This window comes from Mixophyes fleayi, chromosome 11 (genome assembly GCF_038048845.1).
Source record: "Mixophyes fleayi isolate aMixFle1 chromosome 11, aMixFle1.hap1, whole genome shotgun sequence".
Classification (NCBI taxonomy): Eukaryota; Metazoa; Chordata; class Amphibia; order Anura; family Limnodynastidae; genus Mixophyes; species Mixophyes fleayi.
In genome coordinates, this window is record NC_134412.1 from 46,236,848 (window position 1) to 46,255,604 (window position 18,757).

The 18,757-nt window shown below is 40.6% G+C and overlaps 1 protein-coding gene across 3 annotated transcripts in view; it reads left to right on the top strand.

Moving 5' to 3' along the window:
- Positions 1-11,599, top strand: part of NLRX1 (NLR family member X1) — a 90,144-nt gene extending 78,545 nt beyond the window's left edge. For all 3 annotated transcript variants that reach the window (XM_075190558.1, XM_075190556.1, XM_075190557.1), the window contains one exon: positions 11,087-11,599. In XM_075190558.1, the coding sequence (XP_075046659.1) occupies positions 11,087-11,393 (307 nt within the window). In that variant the 3' untranslated portion in view covers positions 11,394-11,599. The remainder of the gene's footprint in view (positions 1-11,086) is intronic.
- Positions 11,600-18,757: the final 7,158 nt, after the last annotated feature.

Below are 18,757 nucleotides of genomic sequence, written 5' to 3' on the forward strand. Positions count from 1 at the left end.
CTGATTGTGAAAAGGCACCTAATAGACTGAGTAAATGTGCTGTGAAGTCACTAGTTGTGAAGATGTGTGGGGGGTAGTAAAGAAATGAAAAAATGATTAATAAATTGATAGTTGGTTAATGATTACATTGCTAAAACGACGGAGGACAGAATTCCATTGTTTTGGGTACAAATTTAATTACGTAGTCTGTATTCTGGTAGAATAAACTACAGTGCAAAATGAAGCTAGAAATGAAGATATAATGTAAGATGATATATATTTGATAACTTTGTTTTCTGGTACGTGCTGGTGGTTGATGTTTTTTTGCACTATGTCTGGTATTGTGGATCTTTCTATTTGTTACGCTGTTCTAGACTTCTGTAAGCATGGGAAGGCTGATGATAACCTATGAAGACATTTTTGTGTAATATCTTTTACTTCTTGGTACGTTTCTTTGCGCAGTTTCATTTGTGATGTCTAAATTATTAAATGTTGTTAAGTCTGCAGTTTTGTGGAAGCTGTTCTTTAGCACATAGGTATTGTTGTTCACTGGTTTGTAGAAGATTTTGGAATGTTCAATGTATCTGGTGAGGTCTAGGTGGGGTTGTGTTCATCATTGAATTTTAGGTTAGGTTCTATTATGGTTGATGGGTGGGATGAATTCATTGAGTTTGGATTCAGATCCCTCCCATATTAATAGTAAAGGTGTGCACCGGGCACTTTTAGTGTTTTGGGTTTTCGGTTCTGATTAGCTTGAGGTTTTGGGTTCTGATTTGTTTTGCCAAAACACCTGACGAAAGGTTTTGGTTCTGATTTCGGGTTTTGGGTTCTGATTTATATTTAAAAAAGCATAAAAAGCACTAAAATCCAGTTTTTTTGTTTTTTTCCACTCCTACGCTATTATTAACCTCAATAACAATCATTTCCACTAATTTCCAGTCTATTCTGAACACCTCACAACTCACAATATTGTTTTTAGTCCAAAACGTTGCACCGAGGTAGCTTTCTGGACTGCGTAGTGGAGTGGGCCCAGTACCCAATTTGGTACCGGGGCCACAATAACTCTGTCTTCAAATGGTCTCAATTCCACTGCACAACTGCCTGCTCCTACATCCTCTGCAGCATATACAGGGTGTAGTTCGAGCGCGTCAATACCTCTTGTTTTTGACGATGACAGGTAATTTTCATTAATTTTGGATTTGGCCCCAACACTGAATGTAGTTTAATATCTGATACGCATCTATCTGGACTGCGTATTGGAGTGGCCCCGGTACCCAATTTGGATACCTCCTCCAACTGGTCTAAATTCCACTGCACATATGGCTGCTCCTACATCCTCTGCAGCATATAGACTGAGGGTGTAGTTCGAGCGCGTCACTACCTCTTGTTTTCGACGACCATGGTACAGAGCATTCATCATTGAGATCCCATCAAGTATGTCAAAGACAGACAGCGTCGAAGTGTTATTTGTTGACTTTGGGAACAAAAAAACTGTCCCTGTTGCAAATCTTCGTGCAATGAAGAGTGACTTTTTCATTTAAAGGCTCAAGCTTTCAAGTGTAGTGTTTATAACATCATTACACCAACAGGTAAAAATCCTTTTAATTGGGATAATGGAGCCACAAAGGAAATTGCCCATATGTAATGCCCACACAATGTTACTGGCGTTGTCTGACACCACAAATCCCCAGGAGAGTCTAAGTGGGGTAAGCCATCAACCGTCTAAATCCACTGATGGCGGACACCGGACGCACGTCTAACACCAACATGGCTGTTAAGGCCGCAGTTATCCGCTTTGCCATAGGATGACTACTGTCGTACTTTGTGCTCATGGCAAACAACTGTTGGACGGTCACATAATGCCAAAAAAAGATTTGCAAGATGGAATTGTCCTTGGGCTCTCCCACCCACCTTTATGTTGTTGAAATAGGACATGCACACTTTAACAAACCAATCATTTCAGCGAAAGGGCCTACCAAACTGTGGCTGAAATGATTGGTTTGTTTGGGCCTCTCCCTGTACAAACTAAACAGGCTCTACTGAGGCAAGATGTCGTCCTCATACTCATCCTCTGATTCCTCTCCCCCTTCAGTGTGTACTTCCTCATCCTCACACATTATCAATTCGTCCCCGCTGGACTCCACAACCACAGGTCCCTCTGTAGGATCTGGAGGCCAGTGCTGTATTTGATTTGAGGAATTGATAATTCATTTTTATGAACATCATTTTTTCAACGTTCTGCGGAGGGAACCTCCTTCGCCGCTCACTGACCAGGTTCCCCGCTGCTCTAAAAACTCTTTCCGAGTACACACTGGAGGGGGGACAACTCCGGTAAAATAGAGCCAGTTTGTACAGGGGCTTCCAAACTGCCTTTTTTTTCCTGCCAGTAACAATATGGACTGTCTGACATGTCTATTTGGATGGTGTCAGAAAAATAATCCTCCACCATTTTTTCTATTGTGACAGCATCCAATGCAGCGATAGTAGACATGTCTGCAATGGTTGGCAGGTCCTTCAGTCCGGACCAGATGTTGTCTGCATCCCCGCTAGAGGGTCTTTTAGGAAAACTGAGCTTTTTCCTCGCAGCCTTAGGTGTGGAAGAAAATGAAGGTGGAGCTGTTGGCATGTCACGGTCCTCTTCAGAGGACAATTTCCTGACCAGCAGGTCTTTGCACCTCTGTAGACTTGTGTCCGCCGGAAACAGAGACACAACATACGCTTTAAACCGAGGATCGAGCACGGTGGCCAGAATGTATTCCTCTGACGTTAAAAGAGTGACCACCCTCGGATCCTGGCAAAGCGTACGAAGGGCTTCATCCACAAGAGCTACATGCTTGGTGGAATCGCAATGGTTTACCAGCTCCTCCCTCACTTTCTCTTGTAATATAGATTGCAGTACCTATTCTCTGGAACTGCTTAAAGAATGAACGTAGTAAATGTAATATAGATTGCAGTACCTATTCTCTGGAACTGCTTAAAGAATGAACGTATTAAATGTAATATAGATTGCAGTACCTATTCTCTGGAACTGCTTAAAAATTGAACGTATTAAATGTAATATAGATTGCAGTACCTATTCTCTGGAACTGCTTAAAGAATGAACGTAGTAAATGTAATATAGATTGCAGTACCTATTCTCTGGAACTGCTTAAAAATTGAACGCATTAAATGTAATATAGATTGCAGTACCTATTCTCTGGAACTGCTTAAAGAATGACCGTAGTAATAGAACTGGCAGTTACTATTTTTTGGAACTACACAAACAATGACCGTAGTAATAGAACTAGCAGTTCCTATTTTTTGGAACTACAGAAATAATGAACGTAGTAATAGAAATGGCAGGTCCTCTATTTTGGGACTGCAAGAATATATTGCTCTATAATATTTTTTATACTTTTTCAATTATTTTTTTATATTTTTTTTTTTTGGAGATTTTTTTTTAATTTTTTAAAAGATTTTTGGCTAATTAACAAATTGATATGGACTTATCAGAAACAAATACAGGACAAAAGCACCACTGGAATCAGCAGGACAGAGCACTGGGAAAAGTACTACTGTACTCAGCAGGACACAGCACCACTAGACTAAATAAATCAGCAGGACAGAGCACTGGACAAACTACTAATTCACTCAGCAGGACAAAGCACCACTTTTGTAAAGTTATCAGCTGGACAGAGCACATCAACCTCCCTCTTCAGTAACCACAGGGAGAATGAAGATGGCGGCCGCGAGCGGGGCATTTATGAGATCCGAGTCTCACGAGACCCGACGCGAGACTTGGATGTCATAGCCTCGTTTTGGATGCATTTGGCGGCCGGAAGTTCCCGAACAGTGCTCGGATCCCCTCGGATCCGCACTGTTCGGGTGGGCTCAGATTTGCGAAATCCGAGCCCGCTCATCTCTAATTAATAGTATGTGTCCTGGAAGTGATATATAATATTTGTAAGGAGTATCTTTCTTTCCTCCCATGTGCTCATATGGAGGTTGGCATAGCTTGTGTAAAATTTAGTTGTTGTCGGTAAAATGTCCTGGAATACGACATCATTATGTGTAAGGATGTATTTTATGCTTTTTACTACAAAGTCTCTTTCATGGCGATATATATCAATATCTTCTTGTAGTGCTTTACAGATAGCTAATATGCCAATGTGGAGAAATATGATAGTGTATAATATTATTTATTATTATTATTATTATTAATCTTTATTATTATTAATCTTTATTTATAGGGCGCAACAAGGTTTCCGCAGCACTGTACAAATTACAGACAGTGCTTACAGGGTAGAAACATACAGAATAATAAACAAATAATACCAGGACTTGAAAGCTCCAAACATAGCATGCACATTGAAGATCTCTATCTTCAATGTGAATAGGTAGAGAAGAATAGGTAGAGAGACCTATTAAGAAGAATAGTAATAGGTAGAGAAGAATAGGTAGAGAGACAGGAGGGACGAGGGCTCTGCTCGTGAGAGCTTACATCCTAAAGGGAGGGAAAACAGACAGGAGGCACAATGGGGAGTCAGAGGGGATCAGTCACAAGAGAAGCAAGAGGCTGGACAGGGGAAGAGAGATGTGAGGAAATCTGGCATGGAGAGCATGTTAGGTGGTGTCTGGTAGGCTATGAGGAAGAAGTGAGTTTTAAGTGCCATTTTAAAGGTGCACAAATTAGGGAACAGGTTGTTCCAGTGGAGGAGGGCAGCCCAGGAGAAATCTTAGATTCTGGAGTGGGATGAGGTGATCAGAGTGGAGGGGAGGCGACGGTCATTGGCCGATAGCAGGGAACGGGATGGGGTGTGAGTAGAGAGGAGGTTGGAGATGTAAGGAGCAGTGGAGTGGAAGAAGGCCTTGTAGGTGAGGGTGAGGAGTTTGAATAGGATTCTGTAGGGGAAAGGAAGCCAAAGTAGGGCAAGGCAGAGAGGGTAATCAGAAGAGGAGCGGCAGGAGAGAAAGATGAGTCTTGCAGCAGCGTTAAGTATAGACCTGAGGGGGGCAAGATGAGAGAGGGGGAGACTGGTGAGGAAAAGGTTACAGTAGTCAAGACGAGAAATTATGAGTGCATGGATAATGGTTTTAGTGGCATCCTGATATAGGAAGGGCCGGATGCGGGCAATATTGCGGAGTTGGATGCGACATAATAAGCTAATTATACCAGATGTATGTTTCCTTCTATGATATTGGTCCTGTGGGATGTTTGACATGCTTTGTTTCTCTAAGGTATGATCATCATCAGCTATTTATATGATATTGTTTTACTGACATGCCGCTGTAGGAAGTTGTCTATTCATTGTGAGAAGTCTTGTGTTAATCAATAGCTGATGCAGTAGGTTTACCAGGTGGGTTGGTGATGGAATTGTGTATTTTTAGTACTATGTAGAATGTTAATATCTGGGGGTAAATGTATTTAGCGGTTTGTTTTTTTTAGCGATTTCAAATCAATAAAAATCGCTTGAGATCACTGGCGATTTTATGTGCAAAGTCGCCATATATATTAACCTTCTATTTTAACATTACAAAATCCAATCTCTGGTAATGTGTGTCAATTTTTATAAAACCTATCCCGCCAGCGATTTAGTGAAACTCGCCCAAGATTTAACAGAAAAAAAAGCCCATGTTCTTAGAGTTATCTTCCCATTCTTAAGATAACAGGGGCACACAGGTGTCCCCATTTGGAAATATTTGTTGCCACATCAGAAAATATAAATATTGCTCCACTGGTAATTAAATATTATACCACTATTATATAATAAAATAAAAACAATTTCCCTTACATATAATCATTAATGAAATTTGGCCTCGAAATTTATTCATAAAATAATTTGGTCCCCGTAAGATAATTTTATTGTGTCTCCTATTATGTTAACATTGGACAGCAGTGAAAAGATGATGTATTTGCTAATCTCGCCTATCCAAAGCATGGCTTATCCTGCTTGGACTCTCCTGAGGATATGTAATTTCTGATAACGCCACCAATATTTTGAGAGCATTACAGCGAGGAGAATTCCGTCACATTCCCTGTTTTACTCACACAATCAACTTGGTGGTACAGAGCTTTTTAAAAATAAGTGACATGCAGGATATGCTGTCTGTGTATAATTCAGGTCATTTTCGTCATTCTGCAACAGCATGTAGGAGATTGAAGCAGCTGCAAGAAGGATAGAATTTGAAGGGGAATGTACTTTAGTCCAGCACAGTGGAGAATACTATCCATGCTGTGCTGAAACCACTCTAAGTAGTCACCTATTCAGTGAGTTCAGACACTGTTAGCTTGCGTCAAGTCATTCCCCTAATTAGACTTTTGGAAAAGAAGCTAGAGAAACTGAAGGAGTAGAGGAAACAAAATAATTCCACTAACTAAGTAGGACTTGTAGATCAAGTAATTTATTAGCTTCGCCAGGATCCGAGAGTTATCAACATCTTGAAATCGGATCACTACATTTTGGCAACTGTGCATGATCCTAGGTTTTAAGAGCGATGTCTTGTTTTTCTTTCCAACTGACCCATATCTCAAGAGATGCAATGAGCTCCTGGTCAGCAAGCTGACAGCTCAAGTGGTACATGACTACTCCCTCAGTTTCTTTGGCAACTGCTGCTAGGTAAAACTTAGTTTTCCCAAGACACCCAGTGGTGATGCAGATGAGTCAGCACAACATTTTGACATGTGGTCTGGCCCAAGAATCGTGACAGCTCTGTCTTTAAAATGAACTACAAATTCAACGAGGAAGGGCATTACCGGCAATTACAGCAAAGTACAGAGACTTCTGTAATGGTGGATTCCAGAGCGGATGAATTAGTATTGTGTGAGGATGATGTACACACTGATGAAGGTGAGGACGATGACCGTGTAGATTGCAGGTCTGGAATCTAGCTGAGAGAAGGGAGCTAGCTGATGCTGGTATGCTTGTTAATATTTTGGGTAGAAAGCATGTTGGCAATTTTATGTTTTTCTACAGTAAACTTTCACCTTTATTAGAGAGGTGTTTTCTTCGTTAAAAAGGGGAAAGCTTTTTTTTTATGTTTGTTTCCCTGATTTTAAAACCACTATGCACTTGAACATAGGCTTTAGCAGATAGCATAGAGGGATTAGTATCATCACGACTGGTGCCAGCAGCTGCTTGGTGCTCCTGGTCTTTTGTGGAGTGATGTGAATCCATAGAGATGGAACAGAGCAATGTGACTGGAGAGTGACAAGAACAATGTGACTGGAGAGTGACAAGACCACTGCTACCCATATTTGTGTGACCAAAGGCACTGAGACTGGAGAGCAACAAGAACAATGCCACCCCTCATGTTTCTGTAGGAGCAATAGCACAGAGCAATGTCACTGGAGACTGCCAAGAACACTGCCACCCCTCCTCTTTCTGTTTTAGCTATGATGCTGGCCAACTACACTGGAGACTACCAAGAACACTTCCACCCCTCCTGTTTCTGTGTGAGCAATGGCACAGAGCAATGTCACTAGAGACTTAGAAGAAAACTGCATTCCCTCCTGTTTCATTGTGAGCTATGGCACAGTACAATGTCACTGATGACTGCCAAAACACTGCCTCCCCTCCTGTTTCTGTTTTAGCTATGACGCTGGCCAACTACACTGGAGACTGCCAAGAACGCTGCGACCCCATCTGTGTCTGTCTGTGACATGGCACAGGATCTCCATGGAGTGCGGTACTTATAGAATCCAAAACTTGCGAGATCCAATGACGCAACAATGACGTTTTGCCTCACTTTCAGTTCCCGAGGGCGCACAAAAGTACCAGCTTGGCTCGGCTCGGTACTCGGATCTGCTAAGTTCGGTTGCGCTTGGTTTTCGGAAAACTGAGCCCGAGCATCTCTAGTTTCAATGCATGTTCTCGTGTTCTAATATTTCTCTTCCGTTGAAGAATGTTTCCCTACAGTACCTTTTTAAAACTTTTGATATATATGAAAGTTTCTATCATATCCCCCCTTTCCCTTCTCTGCTCCAAACTATACATATTAAGATATTTTACTCTTTCCCAGTAAGTTATGTGCACCATTTTAGTCTCCCTTCTTTGTACAGTCTCTAATGTATTTATGTCATTATGGAGATATGGCCTCCAGAACTGGACACAGTATTCTAGATGAGGCCGTACCAATGACCTCTACAGTGACATTATTACTTCTTTATTTTTGCTACTGATTCCTCTCCCTATGCAACCAAGTATCTGACTTTTCTTTCTCATTGCTGTTGGATGTAAAGTTGTTGTATATGTGTGTACAGCTTCACTGGTTTCTCAAAGAGTAAGATTGCCATAGTGTGCATGTTGGTAGAATTTAGATGTGGATTAACGTGTGGTGCGTTTGAATATTTCCTCTGTTTCTCTGTGGGTGCTAATCCACTGTTCCCTTTCTAAAGCTGCTTTGGTGAAATTCCTTTCCGGTGTCCATTTTCTGCAGAATTTGCTGGTGTCCATGAAAGCCTCTGATTCATGTTTTTCGCTTAGTGCTTTGTCAAGATCTTGACGCGTGTTGGACCTATGTTTAGGGATATGGAGAGCTAAGTTAAAATGAAACACTAGTTTAGTCATTAAATTAGTTAGTTTGGAGTGAGGGACAGGTTAGACACTGAACAGATAGAAACTTGACAGTGTATAAGAATGAATATAGTACTAGCTATGAAGGCAAATACTGTTAAATGTGAGATATAAAGGCTACTGAAGAGAGCAAGAAACCTACAGGTAAAATATATATAAATGTGAACAGGGACAAAGAAATACAATAACAACTAGACAACTGTGGTTAGCTGAGACATAAGAAATGAATAAAGAGATACTATACCAGCAATAGGTATAAGAGCTGTATCATTGCAATAGGAGTGAAAGATCAAATAAAAAGTAACTAAATTAGAAAGCATTGAAATGAATATAAAATAAGTTCATATTATAGAAAAATGTACTTTTTAACTTGGTTTTGAATTTCTCTATTGTGAATACATTGGTTAAAAAAACTGAAAAGATTTTGTTACAATTATAAAGACAATGTAACAACAATAGGAAGTATCTCAAACTCCATTGAAAAACCATACACAGAGAGAATCTGGTGATATGAGATGTAATAAAATAAAAATATAGTAGGACAAACCTAAAGCTCACTCCAAACTCTTATGATCCTGATAATGATTCATTTATTAAAGAATAAATAATACATAAAATGAAAACATTGTGAAATTAACTTTAGTGACTATGAATTGAGGGACAAACAAAACAGTATTATTTAAATGAACATCATTACAAGTATTAGAAGTACAAAAGAGACAAATATTAATTTAACATCGTACTAGTCTAGTTTTGACATCACTAACTGTATTTTAAAATATTTTGCTTAGTTTTAATTAATAAATGATTTATCAATCACATCATTATAAAATAATTAGAAATAAAATATTTAAATAGGTTTTTTTACATACTCTCTCATAGTTCAAAAATAACTCTGTCTTTTTTTTTTTTGTGCAAGGTCAGATAACAATATAACCAACACGCAAAGAAAACGAGCATGTACATAAATAGAGAGCATGAGATACGACCAGCGTTTTATCACAGATTATCAATGTGGAGGAGTCAAGTTACATATATTAAAATTGACCAAGAATTATTAAGAAGTGACAGAGAGAGAAGAAAGCCACGAAAGAGAGAAGTGAGGCAGGGAGTAAAGAACAGAAACTAGATCATAGTAGAGTAGGGAAGAAAGGAAGAAGAGGAGAGAAAAGGTTAATGGGAGGATGACGGACTGAAGGAGGAATAATGTAGAGTGAAAGGGGAATAAGCCTGAAAGAACGTGAGTCATGGTTTCTAAACCTCAGTGAACGATCTTGATGACCTGTTAATGATACTAGTCATGTATTCCAAGCGCTGGACTTGCCATACCCTATTAATAGCCTGGTGCGATGGTGGAGACTGCTGTCGCCAGTCTGCTGCGATTTGGCAGGTGGCTGCCGACAAGATATGCCTAGCCAGCTTATTCTGGTGTCAAGTCGCCATTGGCACCCCCAAGGGTAGGAGGAAATTTAGGTTCTAACGATAGTTATATGGAGTACTGATTTGTTCAGCTATTTGACCTCTGCCCAAAAATTTGCCAATTTGGGACATGTCCACCATATATGGATCAAGTTACCTTCATGGGAGCACCCCCCGCCAACAGCAATCAGAAGAGCCCGGGAGGATTTTATGAATCTGGGAGGGAACATAGTACCAATGGTACAATACCATGTAAACATTCTCTTTTATTTTAACACATCTTGAACTGGAGGGAGCATTTTCTTAGATCTCTGACCATTCTTAGCTTAAAAGAGTTTCACCAAAATCATGTTCCCAGGCCAGTTCATGTGAATCTCTAAGGTCTGGAGTAGGCGGGGCGTGTTCATAATACAATATGGAGATAAGACCTTTCGTAGAAGACTGGCGGAAACAGAGATTTTCAAACGTGGTAAGGGGACGGGAAGAGTGGCGAGTTTTAGCTATGTGGTGAAAATGTCGAAGCTGGAGGTATTGGTAGTAAAATTTAGAGGGAATGTCCATTCGAGATTGAATGTCAGTAAATGAAGGGAACACTACTGTGGAGGTGAGATCATTTAAGAAACAAACCCCCCGTGAAGTCCATGGGGAGAACACTTTGGGGAAAAGGCCCGGGGCGAAATCGGAGGAGTTTAATAAAGGTATTAGTGGAGAGGGATGGGGGGAGAAGCCAAATTTCTGAGAGGATGAGTCCAAACCGCCAGGGAGTGTGAAATGACCGGATAAAGTAAGGCACGTTTTGGGTGATGAGCCCATGGGAGCCATAGGAGAGTGTATAGAGATGGCATACTCAGACTTTCAGCCTCAATCTCGACCCAGACCCTAGAGGGTTCTGAACTACACCAGAGAACGCATTGAGCAAGTTTGGCGGAGAGGTAATAACTCTGTCTTCTCTTAATTTCTTAATAAGTTAAGCTTTTGCAAGCATTTTTTGTTTCTAGTATTGCAACAAAGTATTAATTGATAACGATAATTACAAAATACTTCATGAAAGTTACTATATATAGCGTGCTGTCCTTGAATGCAATATCTATACAAATGACATTTCATAAAGTAATATTCTTCCTGTTTTTCTGCAGTCTGTACTTTAATGAACTGTCAGATGGAGGTCTCCGTGCCTTGCAGACTCTTGGGGATGTCAGAGTCCTTGTGTCTCTGACTGAAGGACAAGATGCATCACGTCATTGGGCTTTAATCTTGAGGGAGGTGCGGACCAATGCTGGAGGCTGGGATCATGCACGAATGAGTGCTCACCTCACTCTGCTTTTACGTGATCTGCAGAGTAGCCGGGCACTGACCAAAAATCTGTGGCGCAAAGCACGCATTTTCCGTGTGGAGACTGAGGTCAAACGCATGCTGAGCAGCATTCAGCAAGGAAAACTGTAGCAGAATATGTTGTCACACATATGTTTGAATATTTTCCTATATAATATTTTGCTGAAACAAAAAAAAACGCAATGCAATAAAAGGTTATCTGTAAGTAAAGGTGAAAGGTTTGTATTTAGTGTGTAAACTGCATGTGTACTTTGTCTGTTCTCTGCACTTTTCTGTTTTATTATACATAAGTTATAAAATTGAAATACATTACTGCACTTGATTCTCATCTTTAATTCTGGATACCCAGCGGTACAGTGTTTAAAATATTTAATTTCAGCATTAAACTAAACCTTTACTAAACAAGTAATGGTTTTTATTCTTTGAATATGTTATACTATAGTTGCCACCACTTGGGGGTCTTTTTTTTCCCATAGCTATCACCGCACTAAGGTCACTAGGGAGAGCACTAGCAGTTTTCAGCGGTGTGGCTGGTTGTAATTGATAGAGGTGGGTCATCCACTTACTTGCCACCTCCTTGTAATGATAACTATCCCAGCACTGAATAGGGCTGGCTTCTTTAACTGTTGTAACTCCATGTTTTGGGTCCCAGTTCACAGGTTGCTATATAATGGGCAATGGGTTGCTATATAATGGACAGGATCTATAGAGAGGTGGTATTACTGGTGGCACTATACTTTTTGCTTTATTCACTGAGGTTTGGCCTCCATCCACAATAAGCTATTAGCCCAGCACAGAGTAGCCCAGATCTTATCAAAATCATGGTGGATAGCTCAGATTGGTTAGTGCAATATGCAAGTTTGTTTATGGCATTTTTGAAACAGGTAAGTTGGAAAGGTGGAGTAGTCAATGGTTGTCAATTTTGGTTCCTTAGTCATCACCATACAAGGGTGTGTGGCTAGGAAGAGCACCTGCAATCTCGGTTCTGGGTGGTGTATGTTATAGTTTGTTGTCTATTAAAAACAATGAAACTGATCAGTCTAGAGCAGGGGTTGGCAACCTTTTTCTATCGGAGTGCCGGCTAAAATCTAGTCAAGCCCAGGTGTGCCAGTTGTGTGTGTGTGTGTGTGTGTGTATATATATATATATATATATATATATATATATATATATATATATATATATATATATATATATATATATATATATATATATATATATATATATTATATCTCATTTTATGAGGCTAATATCATATTAACAGTAAGGGACCAGCAAAAAAAAAATGTTATGCTGCACAGTAGTGCCCCAGTTCACATCATACCTCATAACTGTGCCCCCAATTCATCTTATGCCACATAGTTGTGCCCCCAATTCATACTTTGCCACAGTTGCCCCCATAAATACATAGTATTTCACAGTTGCCCCCATAAATACATAGTATGTCACAGTTCCCCCAGAAATTCATAGTATTTCACAGTTGCCCCCAGAAACACATAATATGCCACAGTTGCCCCCAGACACACATAATATGCCACAGTTGCCCCCAGAAACACATAATATGCCACAGTTGCCCCCAGAAACACATAATATGCCACAGTTGCCCCCAGAAAAACATAGTATGCCACAGTTGCCCCCAGAAACACATAGTGTGCCACAGTTGCCCCCAGAAACACATAATATGCCACAGTTGCCCCCAGAAACACATAATATGCCACAGTTGCCCCCAGAAACACATAGTATGCCACAGTTGCCCCCAGAAACACATAGTATGCCACAGTTGTCCCCAGAAACACATAGTATGCCACAGTTGCCCCCAGAAACACATAGAATGCCACAGTTGCCCCCAGAAACACATACTATGCCAGTTGCCCCCAGAAACACATATGCCACAGTTGCCCCCAGAAACACATAGTATGCCACAGTTGCCCCCAGAAACACATAATATGCCACAGTTGCCCCAGAAACACATAATATGCCACAGTTGCCCCCAGAAACACATAATATGCCACAGTTGCCCCCAGAAACACATAGTATGCCACAGTTGCCCCAGAAACACATAGTATGCCACAGTTGCCCCCAGAAACACATAATATGCCACAGTTGCCCCCAGAAGCACATAATATGCCACAGTTGCCCCCAGAAACACATAATATGCCACAGTTGCCCCCAGAAACACATAGTATGCCACAGTTGCCCCCAGAAACACATAGAATGCCACAGTTGCCCCCAGAAACACATAGAATGCCACAGTTGCCCCCAGAAACACATACTATGCCAGTTGCCCCCAGAAACACATACTATGCCAGTTGCCCCCAGAAACACATATGCCACAGTTGCCCCCAGAAACACATAGTATGCCACAGTTGCCCCCAGAAACACATAATATGCCACAGTTGCCCCCAGAAACACATAATATGCCACAGTTGCCCCCAGAAACACATAATATGCCACAGTTGCCCCCAGAAACACATAATATGCCACAGTTGCCCCCAGAAACACATATGCCACAGTTGCCCCAGAAACACATAATATGCCACAGTTGCCCCCAGAAACACATACTATGCCACAGTTGCCCCCAGAAACACATATGCCACAGTTGCCCCCAGAAACACATAGTGTGCCACACTTGCCCCCAGAAACACATAGTATGCCACACTTGCCCCCAGAAACACATAGTATGCCACACTTGCCCCCAGAAACACATAGTATGCCACACTTGCCCCCAGAAACACATGGTATGCCACAGTTGCCACCAATACATTTTATGCCACAGTAATGTCCCCATTGACTCTTATGGCCTCAGAATTGGATAAAAAAAATTTTTAGGACACTAATAAATTAATAAAAAATGATAGAATTTTATACTTGCCTCTTCTAGCAGTTAAACGGTCCGCAAAGGTGCTTGGGAGGAACTGCGCTGCCGGCACTGAACTGCTAATACATGACAGACGGAGAAGTGCTGAACTGCTGCGCTTGCGCAACAGTTCAGTGTTGGAGAAGGAATGACAGCCGGAGAAGAGCTGAACTGCTGCGCTTGCGCAACAGTTCCGCTCTTCTCCGGCTGTCATTTAGAACAGTCGGACGGCGTGCCAGGACTCAAGGGGCTGCGTGCCACCCCCGGTCTAGAGCTTGAGTTCTTTAGAAGGTGGTGGTAGTGTGGGTGGGGGGAGAATTTTTTTTTGTCCAATTGTGCTAAAAGCAACCAGCCCCACAGACCAGCCCTAAAGTAGCTTCTACAATTAATGGTATCCCACTGTTACACAAAAACACTAAGGAGGCTATATTATTGACACCACAGAATCAGGCCCTACTCCAAAATAGTGTACAGAGAGTAGAAGAACAATAACTGTCACTTCTTTGGGAACTCTGAAAAATAGAACACTATTCCCAGTCCTTTATTTTCAAGAATATTGTGAGTATGAATCTTCAATGAAGATCTATGTCAGCGACTGTTCCCATACTTGCCCCCTTACTTTTACAGCATGGGTTTAGTAAGTCACAAAAAAATCATGATTTGGTTTTTGAACAGTAAAGTATTCTAGCAAAAAAAAATGTAATGTGTTTTGTGTGTACTACATAGCCCAAAAAGCACAAGAAAATGAGAACACAGTTTGCCTTATGGCTCTCGTACCAGTCTAAATAAAAAAATAAATAAAATAATTTTCATGAAAATTTCTCTATAACATTAATTACGTTATTACAAAGCGTGGATTTATCAAACTTTCTAAAAATGAAAAGTCAATGTGTTGTCCATAGCAACCAATTAGATTTTAGCTTTCATTTTATAGCATGAGCTAGATAAGTGTTAGCTAGAATCTGATTGGTTGCTATGGGCAACACCTCTGTTTTGCCTTTTTAGTAGGTTTGATACATCTAACCCAAACTCTCTTAACAAACTAACAAAAAGCACAAGTATTTGGAAAATATGTGTTTCCTTTTAAAAGGAAATATTTCTAAGATTTGTTATGCATTTTATTTATTTATTTCTGATTTATAATGAAAGCCTTGTGTTGCAGCAGTTATTCTAAGCAACCTCATCCCTTCATGGAGCAGCTTCACTTCTCTTACCTGATACTCCCTGAGAGATGGGGGCATCGTGGGCCTCATTTAGAGTTAAGAGCAAAGCATAACAAAAATAGCACACGCCCCCTCCAAACTCTTAATACCCACAGTGCAACATTGTTTTGCCAAGTTGCAAATTTACTCTTCTTTTTTTTTGCTTTGCTCCAAAGTCTAAATGAGGCCATGTGTGCACATGAAAATAACATTAACTCCAGGGTCTTGATGTAAGTAGGTGGAGCAGGGGTATTATAGATGATATATAGTAAGGATGTATGTGCAAGGGGGCACTATTAATGAATATATTATATATGGGGGCACTGTTCGTGAATATATTATATAGAGGTTAATATTAAAGAATTTACTATATAAGGGGGTACTATTCATTTGACTATATAAGAGGGCACTATTATTTACTAATAAATACAAGGGGCACAATGTTTACTTTACTTCCCTGCTACCCACCTACTGGAGGTGTCAAATGCTACTTCCATTGGACCAGGCATCTCTAAGTCCGGGGGCATGTTTGTTCAGGCCACCCACCCCCTCCACCCCCCTTAGAGGACTGGACCCAATGCTGAGTAACATGACTATTGAAAGAGAAGGTTTTTTAACATTGGTAATGGCGATTTCCCTTAAACCACATGTTATTTAGGGGGTATGAACCTGCCACACATCGCTGGTGATTTGACTTTTTGGCCTCCAAACTGCTGCATAGTACATTCATCAGCTTGGAGTGCAAAATCGTCAGCGATGTGCGGTGGTTTCAAAACTGCCAAAAAAATGAATGTTTATTAAATAATCCCCCATAGGAGTTGAAAGGAAATATTAATTGACCAAAGTAATAATCCTAAGTACAATATCTAATCACATTGGGTATACGCACGTCCGTATTCAGCAAGGAGTGGATCTAAAGATACGCCTGTTTATGAATACGGGTCTAGGTCCACTCTGCAATAACAGTCAAGGCACTCCAGGATACATCCAATACATATGTGGACTATAAAATCACAAAAGATCGTACAGAAAAAAATACAACCTATTAATTAACGTCACCTGTAATAATATAGGCATTAATGATAAAACATTAAAATATAAGTGGGGTTTTTTTTCCCATCAAATCCATTTTCATCAGAAACAATGTTCTTAATGTCTACTGTACATAAAATTATTTTTTACAGTTCATCCTGATAGCAAACACATAGCATACATACCCAGCGGCTATCACTAGTAATCAGCACATAGACTAGACCTATAGCTGGAGCAAGAGATATGGCTGAAAAACAAGTACCTAAGAAATGCTAAAAGCTTGAACCAGATGCTGCTACGTGCGCTTGAATTTGGCATGCTGTACTTTGACTATAGGCATCTGCCCTTTCCCTGCCCTTTTCTTGGGTCGTTTTCTTTTAGGTCTTAGCAGCAATGGGTAGGGTTAATTATTTTACTTTCACAAGGGGACCCTCATACATGGGCATTTTGTCTGGATTTGATTAGTCTGGTGTGTCTCTTGTTTAATCCTTTTTTCAAGCTTTGGGTTCGATCTGAGGTGGAACCAGCTGAACCCATGCAAATACGACTTTCCAGACTCACTTCAGTGAAGACAATAAGACTGCTTACACATGGACTATGCCTTTGTTGTAGGAATATGGGACATGTTGTCCAGTTCAATGTTTACATTGCGAATATGAATGTATCACGGGACAATGTGAACTGTTGGTCACTCAGTACAATGTACCATTAACAGGTTATATACTAAACATCAGCTCTAGACACACACCACTACAAATCTCCACTGGTACATAATGTTGACACAATGCAATCATAAGTCAAGGCATGTAAATGATATTACGGGAGTGATTTCTCCACACAGTAATCAATCGTCCTCTCCTTTGCCATTACGTGTAGCCTATCAAAAAGGACTTTGACACATAGTCTATTGATCACTTTCATTTCTCGTGTTCATATATAGAAGAAAATAAGAAAATGGCAAAATAGTGAAGCTTCGTTGGCAATTATGTCATAGGTTTAAAAGCTATGTGCTCACATAATTATCTGATGATCCTTGCTCTGCACCATACATAAACAGCAATCTCTCTTTGTTAATGTTGAGCTTCAATCTCAGTCCATCTGTCCCTTAATTTATTATCACTGTAATTTATTGTGTTTTCTCGTACCATTGGATTCTGTTGTGTCATAGGGAAAATTGAAATTGCAGCCTGATAGTGAAGTTTTGTATGGATCTATTGGTACAAATTTACAAAAGTTATTTATGCACTCATATAGATACACTTGTGTCATAGCATATACAATGCTGATGGTTCTGGTCCTGCTGACATGGTGGTACTCCCTTCTGCTGTGGATTAAACTCTCCACTCTCCACTCCACTCTCTCCACTGTAAAGTGTGTTTAACAGTTTTCTCGGACAGTGAACACAGACTCAGCAGATGTGCAGTAAAAAATTACTCTATTGCTGAGGGTGCAGTGTTCTTGCATCAATGACCCAACACATTTCAAACAACCTTTTTGGGTACTGTGACAGGTTGGACTGCCTATGCCACCCTGTCTGTTGTTGCTGGGAACCGGCTGGGCTTACTTTGCCATTGTTTCCTTTATCTCAAATGCGCCCTCTAACCACAGTAGGAGGGGCTTACAATGCTGCCACCACTGGACTTGTTCACGGCATCAAGAACCGCATTCCTTCTGGGTAATTGTTGCTGCTAGGGTACCCTCTTGCTAGTACATATTGGCTGGTACCCCTGACCTTTTCCTATAGATCAGGGTTGCTGTGGTTGGATCCCCCCTGGCCTATCACACTGGCCAGAACTGCTGGGTAGTGGGCAGAGCAGCGGTACCGGAAAGCTGGGTCCAAACCTCAGGACAGCCGGGAACGGATTAGTGTTGGGTCTAACCTGTAGGTCACAGGAATTTCAGCATGGAAAAGTTGTCAAGCGGGTCTTTGAAGCAAGTGATGTTTATTTAGCTCCAGTAGTCCTAACAAGGACAGTTCACACTGGTTTAAGGTACCAGTGATCAGGTCAGATGGAACAATAATGATACATTTCAGTACAGACCAGTGCTGTTTTATACAGTTTTGGACACACCCTCACAGAGGGTAAGTCAGCCCCCTGAAGTCTGAGTTATTTTTAGTATCAGGATGCAATATGTTTCCCCAAACATAGATTTAAATGTAATTCATATTTAACAAAATTTACACTTATCTATGATATCCTACATCATGTGCTGTATACAATGTTAGGTTTCTTGTCTGTCTAATAAGACATGCACACAGGTAACGATTCCCTATTGTGTATTCAAGTGTTGGTCACTCACATTTGGCTGATAGTATTTCCTGCTATCAGCAAACAGGACTCCCTCCCCACATATGCCTAATTGGAGATTTCCTCTAGCAAATT